This window comes from Penicillium waksmanii (assembly GCF_028829765.1).
Source record: "Penicillium waksmanii strain IBT 27052 chromosome Unknown utg000008l:1.0-5622682.0:1.0-5626561.0, whole genome shotgun sequence".
NCBI classification, from domain to species: domain Eukaryota; kingdom Fungi; phylum Ascomycota; class Eurotiomycetes; order Eurotiales; family Aspergillaceae; genus Penicillium; species Penicillium waksmanii.
The window spans coordinates 2,627,619-2,648,928 of NW_026643254.1; the positions used below are offsets into that span (position 1 = coordinate 2,627,619).

Consider the following 21,310-nt stretch of genomic DNA (forward strand, 5'->3'; position numbering starts at 1 on the left):
ACTTGAAGTGCCCTGCGGTATTACCCTCACCATGGGCACCGAAATGGACACATTTTCGGCCCGTCTGGCCAGTTTCGACATTGTTCTCCGGCCAGACAAGCGGAGATCCTCGAATAGCAAAGGCCCCAATGCGATCGCATGGCCTCACGAAAGCCCATCGCCTGAAGAGGTACGTTCTGCTCGCTTTGAAGCAACTATTGCAACGGGTTTCTAACATAATTCTACTTTAGTTGGCGCAAGCAGGCTTCTACTACAAACCTTACGAAAGCAACCCCGATAACACAACATGCTTCCACTGTCACCGCGCATTGGATGGCTGGGAAGAAGAGGACAACCCTATTACCGAACATCTCAAACACGCGCCGGACTGCGGTTGGGCTGTCATGATGGACATCCAACAGCGTAGCTCCAACCCCAAGAAAATCGAGGATCCAATGAGTGAGCGAATCATCCAGGCGCGTACCGCGACATTTGGGACTTCATGGCCACACGATGGTAAGAAGGGATGGGTGTGCCAATCGGAGAAGGTAGGGCAACATTCAATCTCCCCTCATGATCACTTTGATATGATACTCACATCTGAGCCTAGATGGTCGAAAGCGGGTGGTACTTCTGCCCGAATGATGACAGTGACGACCTCGCAAGTTGCGCCTACTGCAAACTGTCCCTCGATGGTTGGGAGCCCAAAGATGATCCTTAGTGGGTGGCCCCTTCGTCCCTTCCCAAGATCTTGTACAGCTAACAGTCTCCCTAGTGATGAACATTTCCGCCGCTCTTCTCACTGTTCTTTCTTCGTCTTCACACAGCCTCCTCAGAAGGGCAAGGGATCTCGTACCAAGAAGTCCCGTACTTCCAAGGCTTCTTCCCGTGTCTCAACTCAATCCGTCGCAACCACTACCTCCGAAGCTCCCGAATTGGATACGGATATGGATATGGACGATGAAATAGATCAAAGCATCATGTCTCAAACCACAACCAAGGCGAAACCGGCCAAGAGAGGGCCTAAGGGCAAAGGCAAGACCGCGAAAGCTAAGAAACAGCATGACGAGGAGGTAGAGGCCCAAATGGATGTCGATAACGTCGATGATGTACAACCTGAACCCGAAGATGAGCCCGAGCCACCAAAGCCAAAGCGTGTAGGACGCGGCAAGAAGCGGGTGAGCGAGGAGACCAACAACGATGAGCCTGAGCCAGTCGCCACCCAAGAGCGAGAACAGTCACCAGCCGCAGAGCCTCCCTCAAAACGCCGAGCGACAGGCACACGAAGTAGCAGCATTTCTCGATCATACAATTACGAGTCTCGGGACCATGAAATGCAAGATGCAGAGTCAGTGAATGAAACGGCCCCGAAAAAGAGAGGCCGCAAACCGAAGAAAGCTACATCAAAGGGCCGGAAGGCTTCTGATATATCCACTTCATCTAAAGCTCCAACAAAGGAGCGTCTTCCACGTGACTCGGAATTGGACGCAGCTATCCATGCCGACCTTGATGCTGATGTTGAAGAGCCTGCGGTGCAGGAGCCCGAGCCCAAAATCGAGGCTGAACAGGAGCTCGAGCAGGAGAATGAAGCTGAATCAGAGCCAGCCCCGCGTGTCTTGAAGAAATCCAAGTCCACAAAGAAATCCAAGGCTACTGAAAAATCATTGGAGCCCGAAGCAGTGGACACTCAAATAGAGGAATACGAGGTCGAGGAGCCCGCTCCAAAGACAAAATCCAGCAAGTCGTCCAAGAAGCAGAGCACCAAGAAGAGCAAGAATGAGGAAGACACTAAGGCTGAGAAGAAGGCATCACAAAGATCTTTGGAACCTACACCAATTGATGATGACATGTCAGAACATGAGCATCACGACTCTTTGGTTTCTGTTGAAACCGACCACCAGAATCCTGAGCCTGAAGCAGATCCTGTATCGGAGGCCGAAGAGAAGCCAGTGAAGAAGAAGTCCTCGAAGAAGAAGGATGAAAAACCGAAAAAATCCAAGAAATCCAAGAAGGAGCCTTCTCCCACCCCCGAGCCGGTTGTTGAGTCCGAGCCTGAAGTCGAGGCCGAGCCAGAGCCAGAACCAGAGTTTGAGGCTGAAGCTGAGCTCACGTCAGAGCCCGAACCATTTTACGAACAGCATGATACCCGGTCCCCTTCCATGTCTATGGATGAATTTGGAACCCCAGGGGACATCCCTGACCAGATTGAGATGGTCCCATCTCCTCAGCCACCTTCTTCAGAGATGCGAAAAGAAAGGACTCCGGTTCCTCCTAAGACGACGAAACGGTTCAGTGACATCCCTCAAGAAGAGCACCTCGCCGAGTCATTCAGCGAATCTCAAAGGTCTCGTGTCAGCGGGAAACAAGTGGCCAAGCCCCAAAGGATATCCAAGTCCTCGAACAGAGCGGTATCACCTCTGCCACCTCCTCACCAGAGCACTCCGTCGTTGTCACCGCAATCATCTGATGCTGAGAATCGGCCACCATCCTCCCGGCCCGCTCTATCCTCCACCCCGAGACAACAGACCATGCAGGCCCCATTAACTACCACCACTCCCTCGCCTTCAAAGCGCAATCCGAATGCAGGATTCCCTGCGTCTGCTCACCCTTGGACTCCTGTGGATATTGATGAACTGCTATATGGAGAAGCTAGTGACAAGGAGAATGCCGATTTGTCCGGAATTTTCAAGGATATCAAGGCTGGTTTGACTAGCCCCGAGAAGAAAATGAATGTTGAGCAGTGGATTCTATGGAATGCGAAGAACGGCGAAGATCGTCTGAAGAGAGAATGTGAACGGCTGGTCAGTCAATTCGAGAAAGAGGGTGGTCGGGCCATGCGGCGGCTCGAGGCTATTGAGTGCATGGATTAAATGATCATCATGTGGTGTTTTGTGTTTTGTGTTTATTTTTTTATTCATTTCTTGATTCACAGTTTACTTTTGCTTGGAGTCTGGCGTCTTATCGGAGAGACTCATGATTTGAATATTTGCCCATTTTTTGGTGACCAATGCCAATACAGTTTCATGTCACCATCTCACATTGTACAAAGATAGAAAGAAAAGTTTCCAAACGCCCATGGGTATCATAAGAAGAACCGCGTATCCCTCTCGCCTCCCGCTATATTACACAAATCCCCCTCAGGCGATGATACCCAGTCGCCCTTCCCAGTTATCCTCTTCCTTAACACCACCCTTCCTGCGTTTCTCATTCCTCTTGCGCCTCTTCTCCTCCCGCTCCTTGGCATCCTGCTCCTCCCGATCTCTCAACCTCTCCCCAAGGTCCAGTTGCCACGCCTTGCGCTCCTCCTCATCCCGATCCCGCTTCCGCTTCGCCAACATGCGCAACCTCGTCCGCACCTCCTTAACCCCGGCCCGAACAACCTCGCCACTCTGCCCCGTCGCAATCAAATGCTGCTTGCTATTCAGATGCTCCACAAACTGAATATTGTCCTTGAAGGTCAGGTCGCAGTCCGGGCAGTAGAATCCTGCACCTTTGCCCTTCTTGCCCATCGACGCGCCCGCAGGCACGATGGTCGTCTTGCCGACCTGTGAGGAAACATTGAGTCGGTTTTGACGCGCGGTCGTCGCCTCGAGTGAGTCGTAGTCGACCGGTGCGTGGTATTTCTTGCCGAGGAGCTTGGCTTCGTAGCGGGCTTTGCCTTCTGCTTTGCGCTTCGCTTCGTCGTCGGCAGCCTTTTTGGCGTATTCTTCGCGGTCCCAGGTTTTGGCGGACACAACGTCAGAGGAGCGTCCTCCTGGAGGGTTTGATTGAGACATTATGGGAGGAATGTGATGGTTGGTCAAGGTATGATGTTCGATGAGACTTGATCGAGGTCATCGGCAGCTTTGGATGGGGCGAGGTCTGATTGGTTGGGTTGGACACACCGCCTGGTCCCTTCGCCTTTGGGGACTTTTTCTGCCAGGACAAGGCAAGGAAATCACTTGAATAATCACTGTCGAGTCTAATATGGTTTGAACCTGGCTATTTTGGAAGGACTAGTAGGTAGTAATCAAGGTGGATTATAGTGGTGGGAACTCTACTTGATTACCCAGGTCGTCCTAATCTCCAAATGAATGCATTGCATACAAGATTGCTGCCTGAGCAACATTTAACTTCCATTTTATTTAGATATGTTGCTCTTTTCTTCCACATTTGATCCAGGCAGCTGGTACAAATGATGTCTTTATGGTAAGATAGTCCAATTTCTACCTTGAACTTATCGATTTAACAAGATGAGTGTATAGTTCAAGTTGGTCTTAATCGGTGACTCTGGCGTCGGAAAGTCAGGTTGTCTGTTGAGATTTGCCGGGCCCCGGACAGACTCTTTCGATCCCTCGTTTGTCCCTAACGTTGGAGTAAACTTCAAGATGCGGATGGGCTCTGAATTCAACTTTGATTCCATTTGTTAAACCGAAATTACCAGGCGGAATATGCTAAAATAGGTATAAATATCCAGTATCCCCCGAGCTGAGATGAAAAATATATATTTTATTCCTCGGCCGATACTTCTCTGTTCAATGATAGTTACCGCTCGGTCCTGCATATTGTTTTAGTCTTCAGCTAGCCGGGGGGGCAGACTAATGTAAGTAATTCGGAACAGGCGCCGAACAGGGCATTGGGCACCTATTCCTCGTTCCAATTTAGCAACTTCTGTTATCACCACATTTGATGGGCGGGAACAAGCATCGAAGTACAATGAACATAATACAACATGGGCTCTATGAACCATTTACCCCTACCGGACGCACGATCCCCATCACTCCACCTCGCCCATCCTACCGATCGCGAGAACATGGCAATATGGAAACTAACCTCCGACACCTGGAAAGGCGCTCTTTCCGTGGATATGTACGTCAAAGAAGCTGCGTACATGATGATAGCGAGAAATGGAAGCATGAGCCAATGATTTTTGGTAGACAAGAACCTTTCTCGAGACCAGTGACCTCTCCTAGCATCTTGCGAGACGTTCCGAAAGCAGTCATGGATTAGCGACACTGAGGGTAACTTTACCGAGGCGATCACGCAGGGCGTCGCCAGTGTATTCACCGATGCTAAATTCCGCGGTCAAGGGTATGCCTCACGGCTAATGACCGAGTTGGCCGAGGAATTACGCACCTGGCAGAATAAGACGACCGAATGTGTGAATGTGTGGCTAGTGTTCTCTTTTCGGATATTGGAAAGTAATTCTATTCGAAGCTGGGATAGCGTGCTTTCCCTAGTCACAACCTCACTTTTGAGCCATCGGCCGAGGACCTGTCAGCTGCAGAACCTATCTTCGCGAATGATCTGAAACGGCTCTGCGAGCTCGATGAAGTTCTTTTGGCCGCGCAAACTGAGGTCGCACAATGGGGACTGCATTCCGTGAAATTATGGGGGCCGTCTCCAGCGATGCAGGAGATGGTGAAACCGACGGGAATTACATACCGACATGAAGACCGTGAGAAGGACGAAGTCTGTAGTCCATTCGATGGTATGGAGGAGAGAGTGGCCGGGAGGACGAGGTTGAGTGGGTTGGTAATGATAAGTATGCCTGGTGCTAAGCAGTCGTGATTGCCTTATTTCGACGGACGCAGTGAATAATCACCACGACGAAGACTAGAAGTGATATGGACGAATCTAGGGAAAGCATTATGGACCAGTGGCCATCACTGAAGGAATACCATCGCAGTTGCTCTCTATTCAAAGGAACGCGATCTACTACGCAACATCAACTTACTGCCATGATGACGTCAAAAAGGTCATATATGTGATCGTTAAGGGGTGTACATCTTAAATTGGCCTCACCTCTGATGGCCTATCCTACACAGCCGCTCGCCCCCAGAAGTTCTCCTCCCCGGGTCGTGGGAACCGCAGTCGGCATTGCGGCCTGGTGCCGACTTGCGGGTGAGGATTCAGGTGGGTGGGTGGTCAAAAAGCATTCCCAAAGGGCTGCTGAGGATAATGTTCTTTTTTTGCTTTTAATGTATTCAACATATTCACTCTCTTTTTGTTCATTCTTCTGTGACTTCATCGGGTTGTTGGGGAATGACGTATTGCCTTTTTGGGAACAAAGTGAGGTTATTCAAAATCTTGGGACTTGGCGACGGCGAGGATACGCGCTCGACTCCCGTACTCGTGGGGTTTAGATGGCATCTAGGATTTTGGTTCTTGGGTGGAAACAAGGTGGAAACAAGGTGGAATTTTGCGCGATTTCATTTTTTTGATATTGGATTTTTTTTACACCGTGTATTTATGAAGATTCCGATCATTTCAAGTTCCACACCACATGCAGTGTTAGCTTCGCGAGTATCATGATGTTCAATTAGTAGAGAGTACTCATTTGCCCAATACAATGACAGTTGAGTTTCTACTCATTACTACTACTCTATACATTCAGGCTCATACCGAACTACCACCAGTATTTATATGCTAGTACATTCTAATCTATTTTTAGCACGTAAGAACATGAAGGCCGTGCTGTAAAATAAATGAATACATTCACCAGAAATGACTCGGAAAAGATGGTCCCTTCCGAAGTTGAGCTCGGAGCTTGAAATAGTCGATTCGGAGTCTCAGATCCAAGGTGGTTGTACTAGCCCCATAGTTTCTGGAGTAAACCAATCTACTCCCAAAGCTTGTTGTTTGTACGAGAACTAGCAGCTTGTAATTGGCGCGGTCGGCGAGGCATGTTTCAGGAGACTCAACCTCCATCATCACGAATCTCCACAGTAAGACAACGATTCTCGTATTTCCCCAAGCCACCAGCTACTGCGCAATTGACACGTTTCAAACATCGCAGGAAACTAACTGCCTTGAAATAGGTTGACTGTGGCTTGAAATAGCTCAGGCAACCACTTTGGGGGCCGAGTACAAGAACAAGTCAATACCATCACCCCACAACTTGCAAGGGGCAACAATTACCCCATCCTTGAGCCTCAACATGGAGAAATCCGAACAGATCAACAGCACCGCCGAAGCCCAGGAAGTTCCTCTAGTCCAGCTTGCTCTAATGAATCTTCCGACCGAGCTGCACATTCAAGTTGCAGGTCATCTCAGCTACCCCGATGCCCTGGCCTTGAAACACAGCTGTCGCCATTTCTATTCGATCGTCTACACAGGGGTTCACCTCAAGGTGGACTGGCTGGTGGAGCGTTTCGAGCGCAAGCTCGAGTGTCCCATGGAGAAGTGCTCTTTTCGCACTGATGAGGCGTTCTGCAACTGGCGCATTCGCCGGATTATGGAGCGTCGGCGTTTACACCTCGAATGCCGTCGCTCCGCAGGGGGGTGTTCGGTCGTCCATGGCCAGACCTGCGAGACTGATATGATGGCTGCTTGGTTAAAGCTGCAGAGACGTGGAAAGCTCATGCAGAATATGGTCGGTTGGGGACGTGAAGGTCAGTATTATGTACTATTCTTTGATGGCTTCCAGGTCGGGGCTGACAGGACAGCTCTCCTTATCGCTATCTTCGCGATGGTCTTGGAGGTAGTATGGAGAGTGTTGATGCACATCTGCAGCGGTTGAGTTTCTAGTTCAGTTTTCTTGACTTTTTCTCGAGATCTGAATGACCATGTTTGTACTACTGTACTTGGAAGGTTCTTCTACCCCAGATCGGGGTCAAACACCGCATCGTCACCTAAGCCAGATCAAATTCGGCACCCGACAAACGATCAATCGCGATCTAGAATCAGACCACAAATCAGCCAAGACTTCAACCTCCGATCGCCATCGATCTGTGGGGCCTTGTTGAGCTGCAGCAAGCAAAGCAAAGCAAAGCAATCCACCCTGAGCCAGAAGCAAGCCCTAATCCGGATCTAATCACTGACGTCACAACGACGTGCCTTGCAAGTATAACCTGCAAGAACAGCTGGAATTTCGATATATAAAGCCCAACCAAGGGCCTTAATACCTTTTGTTTTACAACTGTTTGATATTTCTTTTTTCGCAAAATTAAATAATAATCAATCACTCCACCATGTCCGCCAACGCAACCATCAACACCGAAACGGGCACCCACTCCGTGGACCCCTATAAGACCCAGAACTTCGAAGACCCTCCTCTCATCCAGAAGATTGAGGAACTAGTGGAATTCATCGACCAAGTGAAATTCGGCATGTTGACGACAAAGCAATCTGACGGGGAATTCCTCACTTCTCGATGCATGGCTCTTGCTGGAAAGGTATTCACACCTACCAAAGAAAAACACTAGACATTGGCTAATACCAACCAGGAAAACGGCGGCATCGACCTAATCTTCCACACAAACATCTTTTCCGGAAAAACAATGGATCTTACCGCCCACCCCAGAGAAACAAACATGTCCTTCCTGGACCCGGTGAGCGGTGCCTGGGCCTCTATCGCCGGAAGCGCCTCTGTCATTTCGGACCCGGCTGTCGTGGAGAAGTACTATTCGCCGACATTGAAAGCCTGGTTGGGAGATATGGGTGATGGCGTGCACGATGGCTCGTCTACGGACCCCCGCATTGGCGTGATTAAGCTCGAGGCGAAGATTGCTACGCATGTTGTTTCTCGGAAGGGAATACTGGGTCGTGCGGTTGATACTGTTAAGGGCGCCGTGCAGGGTAATGTTCCTGCTATTAATTCAATTCGGGAATTGAGTTTGGAAGAATTGGCTGAGTGTGAGTTTTTTCCCACTATCTTTCCGTGATTTTTTTCACGTTTGCTTTTGAGGTTGGGGCTAATCGTATTCCTCTCCGCTAGGGCGCCGCACTCATCAGGAGTAATTGGATATCCGCAGACTTATGTGTTATGACTGCATGTGATGGCTTTGTTGAAACGTCTAGCTGTATACAATATTACTGCTCAATATGAATAATTTCTACTGGGAAATGGAAGAAATACTGGCTTAAGCCATGCAGGGGGAACCTATGTGGCCTACTTGAACGAAGCCCGGAGGACCTCATCGAGGGAACAATAATTGAAGATAGATCAATTAAATCAAGATCGCCGCCAGGTCGAAACTGGTCAACGTACATATGACTCCATAAAACAGTGGCTCAAACCCGGAACCACGTAGAAATTGACCATGGGTATCATGAAAACATGCAGCGATTGTCGCTAGAAAACTCCTGAGCACCGTCCTACAAAAGAACAAAAACAATTCGGGGAACAGACAGCAGTTCAGATCTGGAAGAAATGGTTAGCAAAAACGCAAATCGAAAGAGCTATGTCAGCAAGTATAGATGGAATATGATACGTACCAGTTGAAGGGGCATTCGAGCAGGAACCCGGGCTTCGTGAAGGAGCATCGCGATGTTCTTCTGTGGGGTAGCCTGCAGCTTGCGATAGGCCTCACGGACATGGCGTGGCTCAATGGGGGTACGACCTTCCTCAGGGGGGGTCAAACAGACCAGTCTCGCGCTTGCGCTTCTTGGCATTGTCGCCATTGTCGCCGCCGCCGCGATTCTTCTCATGGTCTTCGCGCACCTTGACCTTGAGTGCTTCCTCGGTGAGGGTCTGGACGATCTCAAAGGTCAGGAAGCCCAGGATATCGACGATGTCATCGTTTGGCTTGGATTCGGTTACGATTCCGAAGCCTGCCCATTCGCGGAAACGTTTGCTCTTGCGGTAGGTGAATGAGGCCTGTCGACATTCGGACCAGAAAACATACTCTTCCTTGGTCATGTACTTGGTGCGCTCATCGGCTGCAGCCAGACGCTGGAGGGTGGCGTAGTTTTGCTCCTCCTCTTCCTCGTCCTCCTCATCCTCGCGCTCCGGGATTTGGACAGAAAATAGGCTGTTAACATCCCAAGCAAGTCCGACCTTGGCGCGTTTGTTCTTAGGCTTCGCGGCTACATCTGTCGGGCCTGCTACCGCACCGGCTGCATCGTCGGCGGCCGCAAAGTCGGCGGCATCGCCACCTCCCTTGTCATCGGAGTCCTTGACGTTCTTGCGAACATCCTTCCAGGAAAGGAAAGTTCGAAGGCGAGAGACTTTGGCCTTGTCATGTCGAATGAGGAAGATAAGGTCATCGGTTGAGATAGACCGTGAACCCCGGCGAGTAGCCAATGAGGTGCTGCGTGTGAGCTGTAGTATCTGTTAGTTGCTAGTTCACTAGAGATACAAATAATGTACGCACAATCTCAATCACCTGCTGGCGGGTAATTTCCTCGATGAGGGTGGTGGTGTCGATGGATGGTTCTGCGGTCTCGCCAGACACGAACATCATCTGGGGGAGAAGGTCAGCCAAGGTCTTTTGGGAGTGTTTCTTGTCCTCCTCGGTCTCTTCTTCTTTAATGTCGGTTGACGGAGTATCGACATCGCCTGGCACGCCAGGGTTCATAGAGAACCCCGAAGTATTCGGGTCCGGGCTGGCGGCCGCCAAAAAGAGGTTCCTCCCATAATGGGATGTCCAATGCGGCCCCAGTTTGGGCTTTTGATCCACATCGGACTTCCAATCTTGTGGGGAAGTGTCAGCGAAGGAGCCAAGCTGCCCAAATCTGCCCAAATTGAGTGGCAAGAGGTCTTCGAAGAACATGCTCGTGGAGAGGTTCTGGAGTTCACCGGAGCTCGCCAGTTCCTGCTCTTCTGGCGTAATCTGGGTGACGGGAGGTTGGCCGTCATCAGCCATGCTGATGGGACGAGATATTGCTAGGATGAGACTTGGAGGATAGAAAGTGGATTGTTGAGAGGATGGTGTGGGGGTGGAGAAGCTTGTTTGCAGATTCGAGGACAGGAATCTGCTATGCATAGACCTGCGTGCAATCAAGACCGGCCAATCAGCTGGCCAGTTAAAGGCAGCCTGTTGAAGTTCGGCATATCATGAGCCGGCGAGGGCGGTATATGCCGTCCGTGTTCTGTTCCATTCCATCCGTTTGCTCTCCCTGGAACTCCAGACATCCGACTCTTCACAGAGAAAATCCACAATAAGAGCAAACATGTGCATAATATGCAACCATGCTTGTTCATTCTCAGCTCCTGCAATAGCCCATGCCAGATCTCAGGCGCTGCCTTTCAGATTGATACCAGACGGAGAACTCCAGAGGAACCGGCGGGACACAATGACACATCATGCGCCCTCAATGCAAAGACCACCTCGCATATGACCGATTCTCTCCCATTGCAAGACCGACTGAACCTCGCGAACGAGTCTGGCGCTGATTATCGGATACCAGCAAGATAGCGTCAAGCACTCCCAGACACAGCAAGCGATTGAAGACCGAGAAGAAGACTGAGACCGAGACCGAGGCGCGACAAGATGATATCAAATTATCGACAGGGAATATAACTCACCTGCTGGATCTCCTGCCGATACTTTGGCTGGCGATCGGAGCTCATGATGACGACTCCGATAGGCGAACGAGCTGGGACGAAAGGGCTACCCTAAGGGGATGATTCAGTTATGCGATTATACGGTCCGATGTGTTAGGCTGGATACATACGATGCGATACTATGCGAAGAGTGCTTGCCACAAGGGCAACGAAAGTGAGAGCAGCAGATCAAGGTGAGGTTGCAGCAAGCTTTGGATGTGAAGTCCGGGGAGATCGCGATAGCCGGACATTCATTTCCTCCGCTCCAGGGCGGTCGGTCGGGTTCTGCCGCGGGGCATATTCAATTATTTCCAATTCGATTCAATCCAATTTCTACCTGGACGAGATTGGAGAAGACAAGGCACCCTTTCCGGACTCCAATTCTTTGTCAATTGCATTATACCCGCCATCCTTCACTCATCATGCTGCACCTTGTGGGTCTGGGCCTCGCCGACGAGAAGGACATTACTGTCCGCGGTCTGGAGATTGTGAAGAAGGCCGAGCGCGTTTATCTGGAAGCCTACACGGCCATTCTCCTGGTTGACAAGTCGAAGCTTGTGAGTGGACGACCTTTCGAAATTCAAGGCTTTGCCTCGGCAATTGGTTCACTATACGTTCTGTCCCGCTAACCTCATGTTTTGCGCTTTATAGGAAGAGTTCTACGGCCGTCCCGTCATTGAAGCTGACCGCGAGCTCGTAGAGACTGGCAGCGATGATATCCTCGCTGACGCCGACAAGGTCGACGTTGCCTTCCTAGTCGTGGGCGATCCGTTCGGGTAAGTGCGATCCTCAATATATCCACGACTCACTTCCCCGTCACACTTCCCACCACGCTTGATAGAATACAAGAGATATGTACTAACAGCCCTCCCCACCAGCGCAACAACCCACACCGACCTCGTTCTCCGCGCCCGCGAACTCGGCATCCAAACAAACGTCGTCCCCAACGCTTCAATCATGTCCGGAATCGGCTGCACGGGTCTCCAACTCTACAACTTCGGCCAAACAGTCAGCATGGTATTCTTCACGGAGAACTGGAAACCCTCCTCCTTCTACGACAAAGTGCGCGAGAATGCGCATATCGGCCTCCACACCCTCGTCCTACTCGACATCAAGGTCAAGGAACAATCAATGGAGAATCTAGCCCGTGGTCGACGCATCTTCGAGCCGCCGCGCTATATGACCGTTGCGCAGTGTGCGGCGCAGCTGGTTGAGACCGAGGAGACGAGGCAGGAGGGTGTTTATCATGCGGATAGTCTTGCTGTTGGTGCGGCGCGGGTTGGGGCGCCGGATCAGAAGATTGTTGTTGGGACGTTGGAGGAGTTGGCAGAGGTTGAGATGGGTGCGCCGTTGCATAGTCTTGTTCTTCTGGGTCGGAGGACGCATGATCTTGAGCGGGATTATATTCGGCAGTTTGCTGTTGATGAAAAGACCTTTGATGCTAGTTATGTGAAGTATTATGGTCATTCTTCATAGTATGGGTGTCTCCGATTCGGTTCGGTTCGAGCTGTATAGATTTTAACGAAGTTTAGGGCTTGAATGCCATGTTTGATGAAACATACGAGAATATTCGCTTATTTTTACACTGCTTGCATTTTGGTAGGATTTAAATGGTTTATTATGACTTTGGTATAGGACAAAAGGGTCAGATCAGCCCAAGGGCCGCCCTTTGAAATAGTACATCTGTCGCGCTAGACACAACCAGCTCGACAAGAGACATCGCTCTCTATAAAGTATAGTTACAGAGAAGCCATCCCACCCCATCACCAATTGACAGGTAATAGGGGAAAGGTACAAACAAATGAAATATGAGGACAGAACGCCGCAGACAAAGCAAATGGGGGTGATAATGCCGCGCGGAGATGACAATGCAGATAAGAAATGGTATCCAAAGACAATATGACAAACATGCAAACAAGACGAGAGGTATAGATAGGTCTAAATGCATGAAGATCCACCACTAGATCCACTGCAGGGAGACAAAATGGTTTCCCGAGACCCTTTTTCGAGTCGAGAACCAAGTTGCCCGCCCAAGAAGGCAATAAATGAACACAGAAAAGAAAAAACAGAAAACCCACCAAAAACCGACACCGAATGACATGCAAAAGGAGGTTGAAGCAATGTACAGTTCGAACTGGGAGAGAACAAAAGACGTCAGACATCACATCAGTGCTCTTGGAAATCATCTTCCTCGCCAGGAAGAAGAATCTCATGACCGGAACCCTCATAAACAAATACAGCTGCTGCGCAGCCAAAGACAGATACCAGGGCCACCAGCCACCAAGCAAAGCCGACCGTGCCGATTTCCAAGCCGTAACCGTACCATGCGCCTGAGAAGATGGGGCCGATGGTTCGAAAGGCCGATGATACCGACTGGCCAATGCCGTGGATAGTACCCAGAACTGACGGATGCGGCGAGCAGTTGTTCAAGAGAATGATAGAGGTCGGCAGGGTGAAAGTTCGAGCAGTGACCTGGAGAAACAGGACGAAGATGATCCAAAGCCAAACCCAGGGGCCGTTAGCCTGGCCCGGAGGCGGGATAGTGGATGGGGCAAGCGAGATGTATGGGGCCAGGGCGTATGCCAGGGGGAAGAGGGAGAGGAAATATTGGTAACTTTTAGCTGTACCCAAGCGTCCGTTGATCGAGGGGTAGATGGTGAACTGAAGCAACATGCCAATAACACCCAGGATGGCGGTCGCAAAACCGACACTCTGCGGAAGCATGCCGAGTCCACCGGTGAAGCTGAAGGGAAGACTTTGAGCTGGGGCGGCGGGGTCATTGGGATCGTAGCGGGGAGTAGACAGGAAGAGCAGCCAGAGGTTGTTGAAGGCACCCATCTGGAAATCGAAAAATGCCTGAGCGAGAAGTGTGCACCACACGTTCTTGGTCCAGATCCGGCTGAAGGGCAGCACGCGCTTGACACGCACGGGTCTGGCTTTCTCCTCTAGCTCGTAGCTCTCGGAGCGGTCCAAAACTTGGCCCATGAGAGGACCATCCTCCTCGTAGTCGCGGAATGGCAGTTTTGAGTAGATGGGCGAAGATGTTCCCAACACGCCACGCACACTACGAGCGAAGAACTTCATGATAAATGAGCCCAGACCAGGCTTGCCCTTGCAGGCCAGCAGGGTCTCCTCCAGGCCATAACCAACCAAGCAGGCGCAGCTCGAGAGGAAGAAGAAATTGGCCAACATGGGCAGAGCATAGGGGTACTTTTCTAACCACTCCACACCATTCTCGCCGCCAAAGGATGAATTGGGGCCGAACAAGCGGGGGTAGCTCTTGACGGGGTCCGCAAACATACCACCCATCACTAGTTTGCAGTTAGTCTCAAATCCTTCTCCAGGCAGCCAAGAACAGCTTGTCAGACTTACCAGGACCAAAAAGCGAAGCGACATTAAATCCAATAGGTAGAATCAAGAAGGCGCGCGAATGATACTTCTTCTCCTTGACATTCTCCGCAATCATCGTTCGGATGATACCAACGGTGCCGTTGATAGCACCACCAAACGAGCGCCAGAAGACCGCTTGCGCAAACGATGTCGAGAAGGCAACACCCAAGCAGGAGACAGCTGTGCCCACCAGGCCGACCAGCAGCACAAAGCGGCGACCACCCCACTCAGCATCCGCGACACGACCCCAAGGGATTGCGGTAGCGAACTGAGCAGCGGTAAAAGCACCCTGGAGAATACCGGCCTGTGTCGCAACATCCGAGTCGGAGAGGTTCTCGTCGAAAGATTTTAACTGGTAGAACATATAAGCCTGTAATGAGGCAATCTGAAGAAAGTCGAAAACACGGCAGAGACCAAGTAAAGCCAATTGGCCCTTTTGAGGCAGGGACATCCATGTTACTGGAGGAGGGCGGGCAAGGACCGGCGGTTGGGCGGGAATTTCAGACTCCTGCATGAGCAGGGCTTGCGCATGGCTCTGGGAGCGGGAGCGCACATGGTGCGAGTTTTTGCGGACGTCTAGATCCATCGAAGTATTGCGGATCATGTCGGGGTCATCGGAGGGGTCGGCAGTGGTGGTGGTGGAGGAATGAGCGCCAATGCCCTCGTCGACGCTGGCGAGGGAGATGTTGGATTCGCGGCGACGTCGAGGAGGTTGTGAGTCGGAGGGTTCACCAGGGCCCTGGGTTAGATGATTATATCCAGTCGACCAGGAGGTCGTACGCGCGTGGCGGGCATTATTCGATTTATGAGGTTGGGACCTGGTAGGCATGGAATGTGTATGTAAGCCGAAGTCGGGACTAAGGCCGGAGAAGAGGGTCAAAGTGGGAATGGCCGACGTCAGGCGATTGAAATGCGTTGCGCTGGGTCTGTTTCACGTAATTTTGGCTGTATGGAAGTACAGTAATTGGATTGGCTCCGAGTCCCAAGGGATAAGACTTTTTAGTTTGGGAGGAGAGGAGAGGAGAGAGGAGACGGGAGGGCGGAGGGAGGAGAGGAAGGGCGAGTAAAGAGTAGTCTTGTCAACGATGATCATCCCCGTTGTTATTACTATTGTTCCCTTCTTTTGCTACTAGTATTACGTCGTTGGAAAGTAGATTGAGTCTGGAATTGGCCATTTAACGTACTTAATTGGGCCCACTGCAATTTGCGCCAAGAGTAGATACATAAGAGTTAGTATACATAGTAAGGAGTATATAGTATATGCATATAGTCCCGGTGTGTATATGATAACTTGTGATATACGATATACGATGAGTAGATGATAGATGATATGGGAGTATACTCGTATTCTGATAATCTGATGTCTCATCTCCTCCCCTTGGAGTACGACAGATCTGCTGCAGCTCGTACCTGATCTCGTACCACCGTCTTACAGTAATGGTTGTGTCAAAGCAATACAACAATACCCGATCGACACGACAGCCGGGCTTGCGACGCGCTTCTCCACTTAGCCACTTCCATCATGTCTTGGCACTGATCAGACGAACCGTGGTGGATTGCTCGGGTTTTTTGGTTTTGGTATTCTTTTTCTTTTCTTTCCTTTTCGTTCCAAGCCTTCCCCCCCACCTGCCAATCGTTTCTAGCCTCGAGAGCGGAACCAGCTAGTGCCTGTCCCAAGGGAAGGGGAAGGAAAAAAGAAAGGAAAAATACAGAATTAGGAAATAAACAGATGCTTCGCCTTGCTAGATTCAGCCACTGACGCTGTTAGTGTACACGAGAGACATACGAATCTGTCCACGCAGTGGCTTCGCCTGTACCTGCACCTGCATCTCCGGAGATTTCCCTATTCTCTACACAATACTCGTACTCTGGCTTGCCTCGTTTCCATTCTCTTGACACGGCCGATCAGATACATTCTACTGTTTCCCGTACAAACTACCGACCGCTGAGCCACGGGTCCCTGTGTACCGATTCCACACCTCGTACCGCGTTCCCGTCCCCTGGTAATCCACCAGCAAGTTGTCCCGCAACTCTGGAGAAAATAAGGATCCTGCCTCTTCAGGTAAGTGATCTTCTACTTCTTCTCCTTCTTCGCCTTCAACAGACCAATGATTAGTCGTTTCTGGGATTTGATTTCCGCACGCTCTGCTGCACCGGTGCGTTCCGGCTTGAGATGAGACGAGACAATCTCTTCTGCGTTTCAGAATGAATTTCACCCTGTATCATCTAAATAACTTGAACTACAACTACTCCGACGGAGTACGGAGCCCTCTATGTACTACGTCTGTAGATCAAGCAATCGTCCCCGCAGAAAGAAGTTTCACAAAAGCAACAGAGTAGGCCAGATGTACATTATCTGTAATTAAAGAACTTAACTTGAACCCAAGAAAATCACTTTTTCCCGCCTATCTTCTACCATCCATCCACTCTAAAGTTTACTGTCGCAATTCTCGATCAGCGCCAGCTCCAAAAGCCAAAGCTAGCTGAGCCAGAGCTGCTCAGGCCAATTCAGGCCCGGGCTCTCCCCTTCCCTCCCTTCCCGCTCCAGAAAATGAGGTCTCCGCAGGACGCCCGGCGGCCGTCCCCAATTCGATCCTGACCATACATACATACTCGTACATACCCTATACTCTGTAAAAAGATAATCGAAATCTATTCTTACCTCTACCATGCACTGGGCAGAAGCTTATGCTCAAGGAAGCGCCGGCGCTGCATGGACGCGTATGTACAGCTACGTATACTCTCTACGTATACGTACCAGACTGCACCGGACTGGCTGGATTGTACGAGTACAGTAGTAGCTAGGGAAAGGAACTTGAACATACTAGTCCAGTCCAGTCTAGTCTGGTGTTGACGGGCTAGCTGAATGCGATGCGCCCGCTTGATGTGGCGCGTTGGGTAGCTCGGCTTTATGTATCTCGGGTATTCGTATTTCAGAACCATATGGTTGTTCGCTTTACAGTGCAGCACAGTGGGCGCCATTCGACGCGGGTTGTGAGAGATACTAGTACTCGGAGTAGATAGATTTATATGATAATGGTAGGAATGGTATCTATGTATGTTTGTATGTGTGTGGATGGTGTCCGACATATGTAAGACAGTATGTACGAAATGTAGTGGGTGTGGGTAGATGTATGAGACAAGAAAAAAGAACCAAGTGAACGGCCAGCAATGCAAAAGTGGGAATTGGATACACATTGTATCGGAAAGAAAAAAAAAGAGAAAAAAAAATTGTGGAAACGAGAGAGTAAAAGAGTTCACGACGGAGGAGATAGGAGAGAGGTGGACAGGACAGGACAGCCTATTCTGTTCGCTGCCGCTCGTATTCCCGCTGTGGTGGACTTCGATCTACGAGCGGGAAATAACGCATCTCTGCCTGCGCCGTCCACCGCCGCCAATTCCACCAGGGAAGATCGCTTGGCGCCGGTGATTTTTGCTCGGTGTAGCCGCCCAGCGGCTCCGATGCCTCGGAATCCGAATCCAACGGATCCGGCCGTTGGCGTCTTTGAAAATAACGACGGGCGTAGTAGCCTCCGATCATTAAAGGTCCGACGATGAGGAGAATAGTGCCCCAGGCAAGAATGCCTGTAAATTGAATAGTGTGTTAGTACATATTCGGAAATCAAGGTTGATCAGATCAGATCAGAAGGAAGGGTGGAAGAGGATTCGCTTACGGCCTGTTCTCCACTTGTCATGGTAGATTATGGCACCTGTGCCAGTTTCTGCTTCTGTCGTGTGTGGGAATCCGGACGGATAGGTCCAGATACTGCCGTCATGCTCGGGATCAACCCAGGGCACGGTATTCACGCCGGCAGGAGGGATGAGTGGGCGGGCTTCGTCTTCACCTGGGAATCCGAACCCGGACGCATCGACGCAAGTCTCATCTTGGCAAAAGTCGCGCAGCTCAGACGAGGGAACGAATGTATACTTGATCTCGGACCTGCCGAGGACAACACCATTCTTGTCAACGGCCTCAGCCCGAGCCCAAAGATAGAAACTCGCGTTGTTATACTCAGTCTCGAAGCCCGTCTTATTGACCTGGTCAAGGAAGGTCCAGGGACCGGCTAAATTGTGAGCGCCGAAGAATCGCCAGCTGCGGACCCGCGTTGCACCGTTCCAGCTGACATAGAATGTAGTTGGGGAAAAGGGATCTGCTGCTCGAGAGTAGGCCCAGAGAGCGGGTGAATCGGTCGGATTGCCCTCCCATTCGAACTTTTGCGCGCGGTAATTCATCAAATCGTCCCCGGAGATATGGGCCCAAAGAACCAAATTGCCTTCTTCATCGTGCTCAGACACGTAGGCGTTATTGCCCCATCCCATAAAAACATTGTTGTTCGGCAAGCGCTGCAGGTTACCTTGGCTGGAGCTCACTAGATCATTGATGGAAGGCTTGTAGTCGCGGACCTGGATAGCCGTGTTATCGACATGATCGATCAGGATTATCATCCCTCCAGAGTTATGGTGTGTCTGGTTGAACCCGTTATAGCCATTATTGAACAGCGAAACCAGCGAGTGGGTGGCATTCTCAAACAACCAGCGCGCATCATGCTGCTGCGAAAAGCCAAAGTTGATATTGCGGAACGTCGGCTGCGACCCATGGAGTTGCCAAACGACCGATCCATCCTTACCGGAGATCTTATAGATAGCGCACGTGTGGCGCGACGAAATCAGATAATCGCCGTCCTTATTCTTATCGATCGAGTTGATATGGAAATAGTCCCACGGCTCATGCACGTTCAGTCCCGTTCCTGAGGTATCTGTGTGCGCGGGCCAAGTGTAGCTGTTAGACGGGTCGACATGGTCCAGTGATCGCCACTCGAAGATAATTTTACTGGTCTCGACGTCAATTTCTTGGAAAACACTCTCCATAACCCACCCCAGGCCCGTCTTGATGTTCCACGGCGTCATGTCGAATTGTCGTTGTTGGTAGACGGTCATGAGCGCGCTTTTGCCGTCGTTGACTGGAAGAAACTCGTGCATGTCGCTCGAGGCGATTCCACCGCCGGGTTGTACGGATCGTACGATGCGATATGTGTTGTCCAAGATGATGCCATGTCCGCGACAGTATCCTTTTTGTTGGTTGCCTTGAAAGAAACATAGGTGGTCGGCGCCTTTATATTTGCATACGTGCATGCCATGGGCATTTCCGGGCCCGGAGGCACCCCAGCCGCTCCATACCAGTTCCTAAATTGCGATAAAATCCTCCAGTCAGCTAGGTGTCTTGGCTTTTGCAGGATAGTGATTGCGAGATTGCGCAAAATGCAATCCAATTGGCGCATTGGCACGTACTCCGGTGTTATCAAAGATATATGGGCCCGGATTATCGACTTCGTATGGTGTAATGAATATGTATCCGGGGCTTATTTTTTCCGCGTCTATTTGTTCGATATCGACGATGGGAGGATAGATGTCTGGTCGCTGCAAGACAGATGCACCGGTTAGCAATTAGCCATGCGGAAGGGAAGAATTAAAGTCAAAGGGGGAAAAGGTCCAAAATTCCGCGATCGACAAGGTATCTTGAGTTAATGACACACACTTACCGATTTATAAAAGGCCGTCTGCAGCGCGACAGTATTCACAGCGCATAGCAGAACAGCGAGTAGGAAGATGGAGACAGTCCTCCTAGGACAAGTAGTGGCGACCATGAAGCCTCCTCTTTTACATCACTCGCCAGAGGAATGGCGGAAGGTCGAGAGAAGGGGGTGGAGAGAGAAGCGCAGAGACATGCAAGGGAGGAACAGGAATCTCGAAGAACAAGAACGTTCGAAAGAGAGGACTCGAGGAGTACGTACGAGTACGGGCTGCTGTCAGTACATTCAGTCTACGGTGCTGGGGCTGCAGCGGGCTGGGTGGGTTCATTGGGTGGAGCTCAAAAGATAATCACGATCTGATTGGGTCCAGAAAATTGAAAGCCGGGTACATTTGACCAGCCAGAGGCCCCCGCGGTCCAGTACCAAGCATTAAAGTGCGTTGACACTGACGACTGCCAAGCCGCGCGTGGTGCTTAACTGACGATGACTGCGGGGGAGGTCCCCCCCCGATGATGAGGGTGGTGATGGAGGTGGTGATGGTTACCATCACCAGTCGTCTGGTCCCTATATTCACTCAATATTTCAGGGTCCCTTCGTGCCCTCAACCTGAACGAGGATGATCAGGGTCTTGCTCTCATCCTTCCATCGTAAATCAGGGTTCGCAGTTTCGCAGGGTGGATTGTGTATGGTACGGTAAATTAGATCGGCCGCGTCATGCTGGGCGGCTAAACAGAGAATGGTGGGAGAGTGGGAGATGTACGGAGTAGAGGGCCAGAGCTGTGTGCACCGCCTCAAAACTCAGGGGGGGGGCCGGCAATTTGAAAGTTTAAAGTGTCCATCCTTTCTTGGTGACGTAGTAACTAGTAGTCTAGTACCCCTGAAAGTTTCATGGGATGCCTGAGGTACAAGAGCAAGATCCTCATACACACACAGCCTCCAATGCCTGGAGTCAAAAAGGGGGGGAACTCGCCACAACTCAATGGGGGGAATTGGCCACGTGAATGTGGCTGGAGTCCCTTCGGAGTTAGTGTAATTAATTCTCCATACCAAAAGTCCATACCGATACCCATACCGAATCTGTTACCAGGAGAGGAACTAAACACCGAGGCGCATGCGGGACGATTGCGTACGCCGCGCGGGGATACCTTCGTGGCTTTCGATG

General features: G+C 50.7%; 9 protein-coding genes across 9 annotated transcripts; 5 read left to right on the top strand and 4 right to left on the bottom strand.

Annotated features, from left to right (window-relative positions):
- Positions 1 to 31: 31 nt before the first annotated feature.
- N7481_009296 (baculoviral IAP repeat-containing protein) lies at positions 32 to 2,849 on the top strand (the record flags this gene model as incomplete). The annotated part of the gene is made up of 4 exons (XM_057268515.1): positions 32 to 169; positions 231 to 527; positions 590 to 699; positions 755 to 2,849. The coding sequence occupies 4 exons, from the start codon at positions 32 to 34 to the stop codon at positions 2,847 to 2,849; spliced, it is 2,640 nt and encodes an 879-aa protein (XP_057119192.1).
- A 267-nt stretch (positions 2,850 to 3,116) lies between these two features.
- On the bottom strand, positions 3,117 to 3,755 carry N7481_009297 (U4/U6-U5 snRNP complex subunit SNU23; the record flags this gene model as incomplete). Its single annotated transcript, XM_057268516.1, has 1 exon — positions 3,117 to 3,755. One exon carries the CDS (start codon positions 3,753 to 3,755, stop codon positions 3,117 to 3,119), a length of 639 nt encoding a protein of 212 aa, XP_057119193.1.
- A 935-nt stretch (positions 3,756 to 4,690) lies between these two features.
- On the top strand, positions 4,691 to 5,529 carry N7481_009298 (GNAT family N-acetyltransferase; the record flags this gene model as incomplete). The annotated part of the gene is made up of 3 exons (XM_057268517.1): positions 4,691 to 4,827; positions 4,969 to 5,125; positions 5,185 to 5,529. 3 exons carry the CDS (start codon positions 4,691 to 4,693, stop codon positions 5,527 to 5,529), a joined length of 639 nt encoding a protein of 212 aa, XP_057119194.1.
- A 1,369-nt stretch (positions 5,530 to 6,898) lies between these two features.
- Positions 6,899 to 7,480, top strand: N7481_009299 (uncharacterized protein; the record flags this gene model as incomplete). The annotated part of the gene is made up of 1 exon (XM_057268518.1): positions 6,899 to 7,480. One exon carries the CDS (start codon positions 6,899 to 6,901, stop codon positions 7,478 to 7,480), a length of 582 nt encoding a protein of 193 aa, XP_057119195.1.
- A 451-nt stretch (positions 7,481 to 7,931) lies between these two features.
- On the top strand, positions 7,932 to 8,624 carry N7481_009300 (blue light-inducible protein Bli-3; the record flags this gene model as incomplete). Its single annotated transcript, XM_057268519.1, has 2 exons — positions 7,932 to 8,135; positions 8,166 to 8,624. 2 exons carry the CDS (start codon positions 7,932 to 7,934, stop codon positions 8,622 to 8,624), a joined length of 663 nt encoding a protein of 220 aa, XP_057119196.1.
- Positions 8,625 to 9,097: 473 nt separating this feature from the next.
- Positions 9,098 to 10,547, bottom strand: N7481_009301 (transcriptional regulator SPT3; the record flags this gene model as incomplete). The annotated part of the gene is made up of 4 exons (XM_057268520.1): positions 9,098 to 9,103; positions 9,178 to 9,302; positions 9,328 to 10,003; positions 10,056 to 10,547. 4 exons carry the CDS (start codon positions 10,545 to 10,547, stop codon positions 9,098 to 9,100), a joined length of 1,299 nt encoding a protein of 432 aa, XP_057119197.1.
- Positions 10,548 to 11,649: 1,102 nt separating this feature from the next.
- Positions 11,650 to 12,703, top strand: dph5 (diphthine synthase; the record flags this gene model as incomplete). The annotated part of the gene is made up of 3 exons (XM_057268521.1): positions 11,650 to 11,784; positions 11,879 to 12,003; positions 12,106 to 12,703. 3 exons carry the CDS (start codon positions 11,650 to 11,652, stop codon positions 12,701 to 12,703), a joined length of 858 nt encoding a protein of 285 aa, XP_057119198.1.
- A 690-nt stretch (positions 12,704 to 13,393) lies between these two features.
- On the bottom strand, positions 13,394 to 15,446 carry N7481_009303 (putative MFS transporter; the record flags this gene model as incomplete). Its single annotated transcript, XM_057268522.1, has 2 exons — positions 13,394 to 14,538; positions 14,600 to 15,446. The coding sequence occupies 2 exons, from the start codon at positions 15,444 to 15,446 to the stop codon at positions 13,394 to 13,396; spliced, it is 1,992 nt and encodes a 663-aa protein (XP_057119199.1).
- Positions 15,447 to 17,918: 2,472 nt separating this feature from the next.
- Positions 17,919 to 20,476, bottom strand: N7481_009304 (arylsulfotransferase family protein; the record flags this gene model as incomplete). The annotated part of the gene is made up of 5 exons (XM_057268523.1): positions 17,919 to 18,202; positions 18,292 to 19,801; positions 19,907 to 20,035; positions 20,158 to 20,239; positions 20,280 to 20,476. The coding sequence occupies 5 exons, from the start codon at positions 20,474 to 20,476 to the stop codon at positions 17,919 to 17,921; spliced, it is 2,202 nt and encodes a 733-aa protein (XP_057119200.1).
- Positions 20,477 to 21,310: the final 834 nt, after the last annotated feature.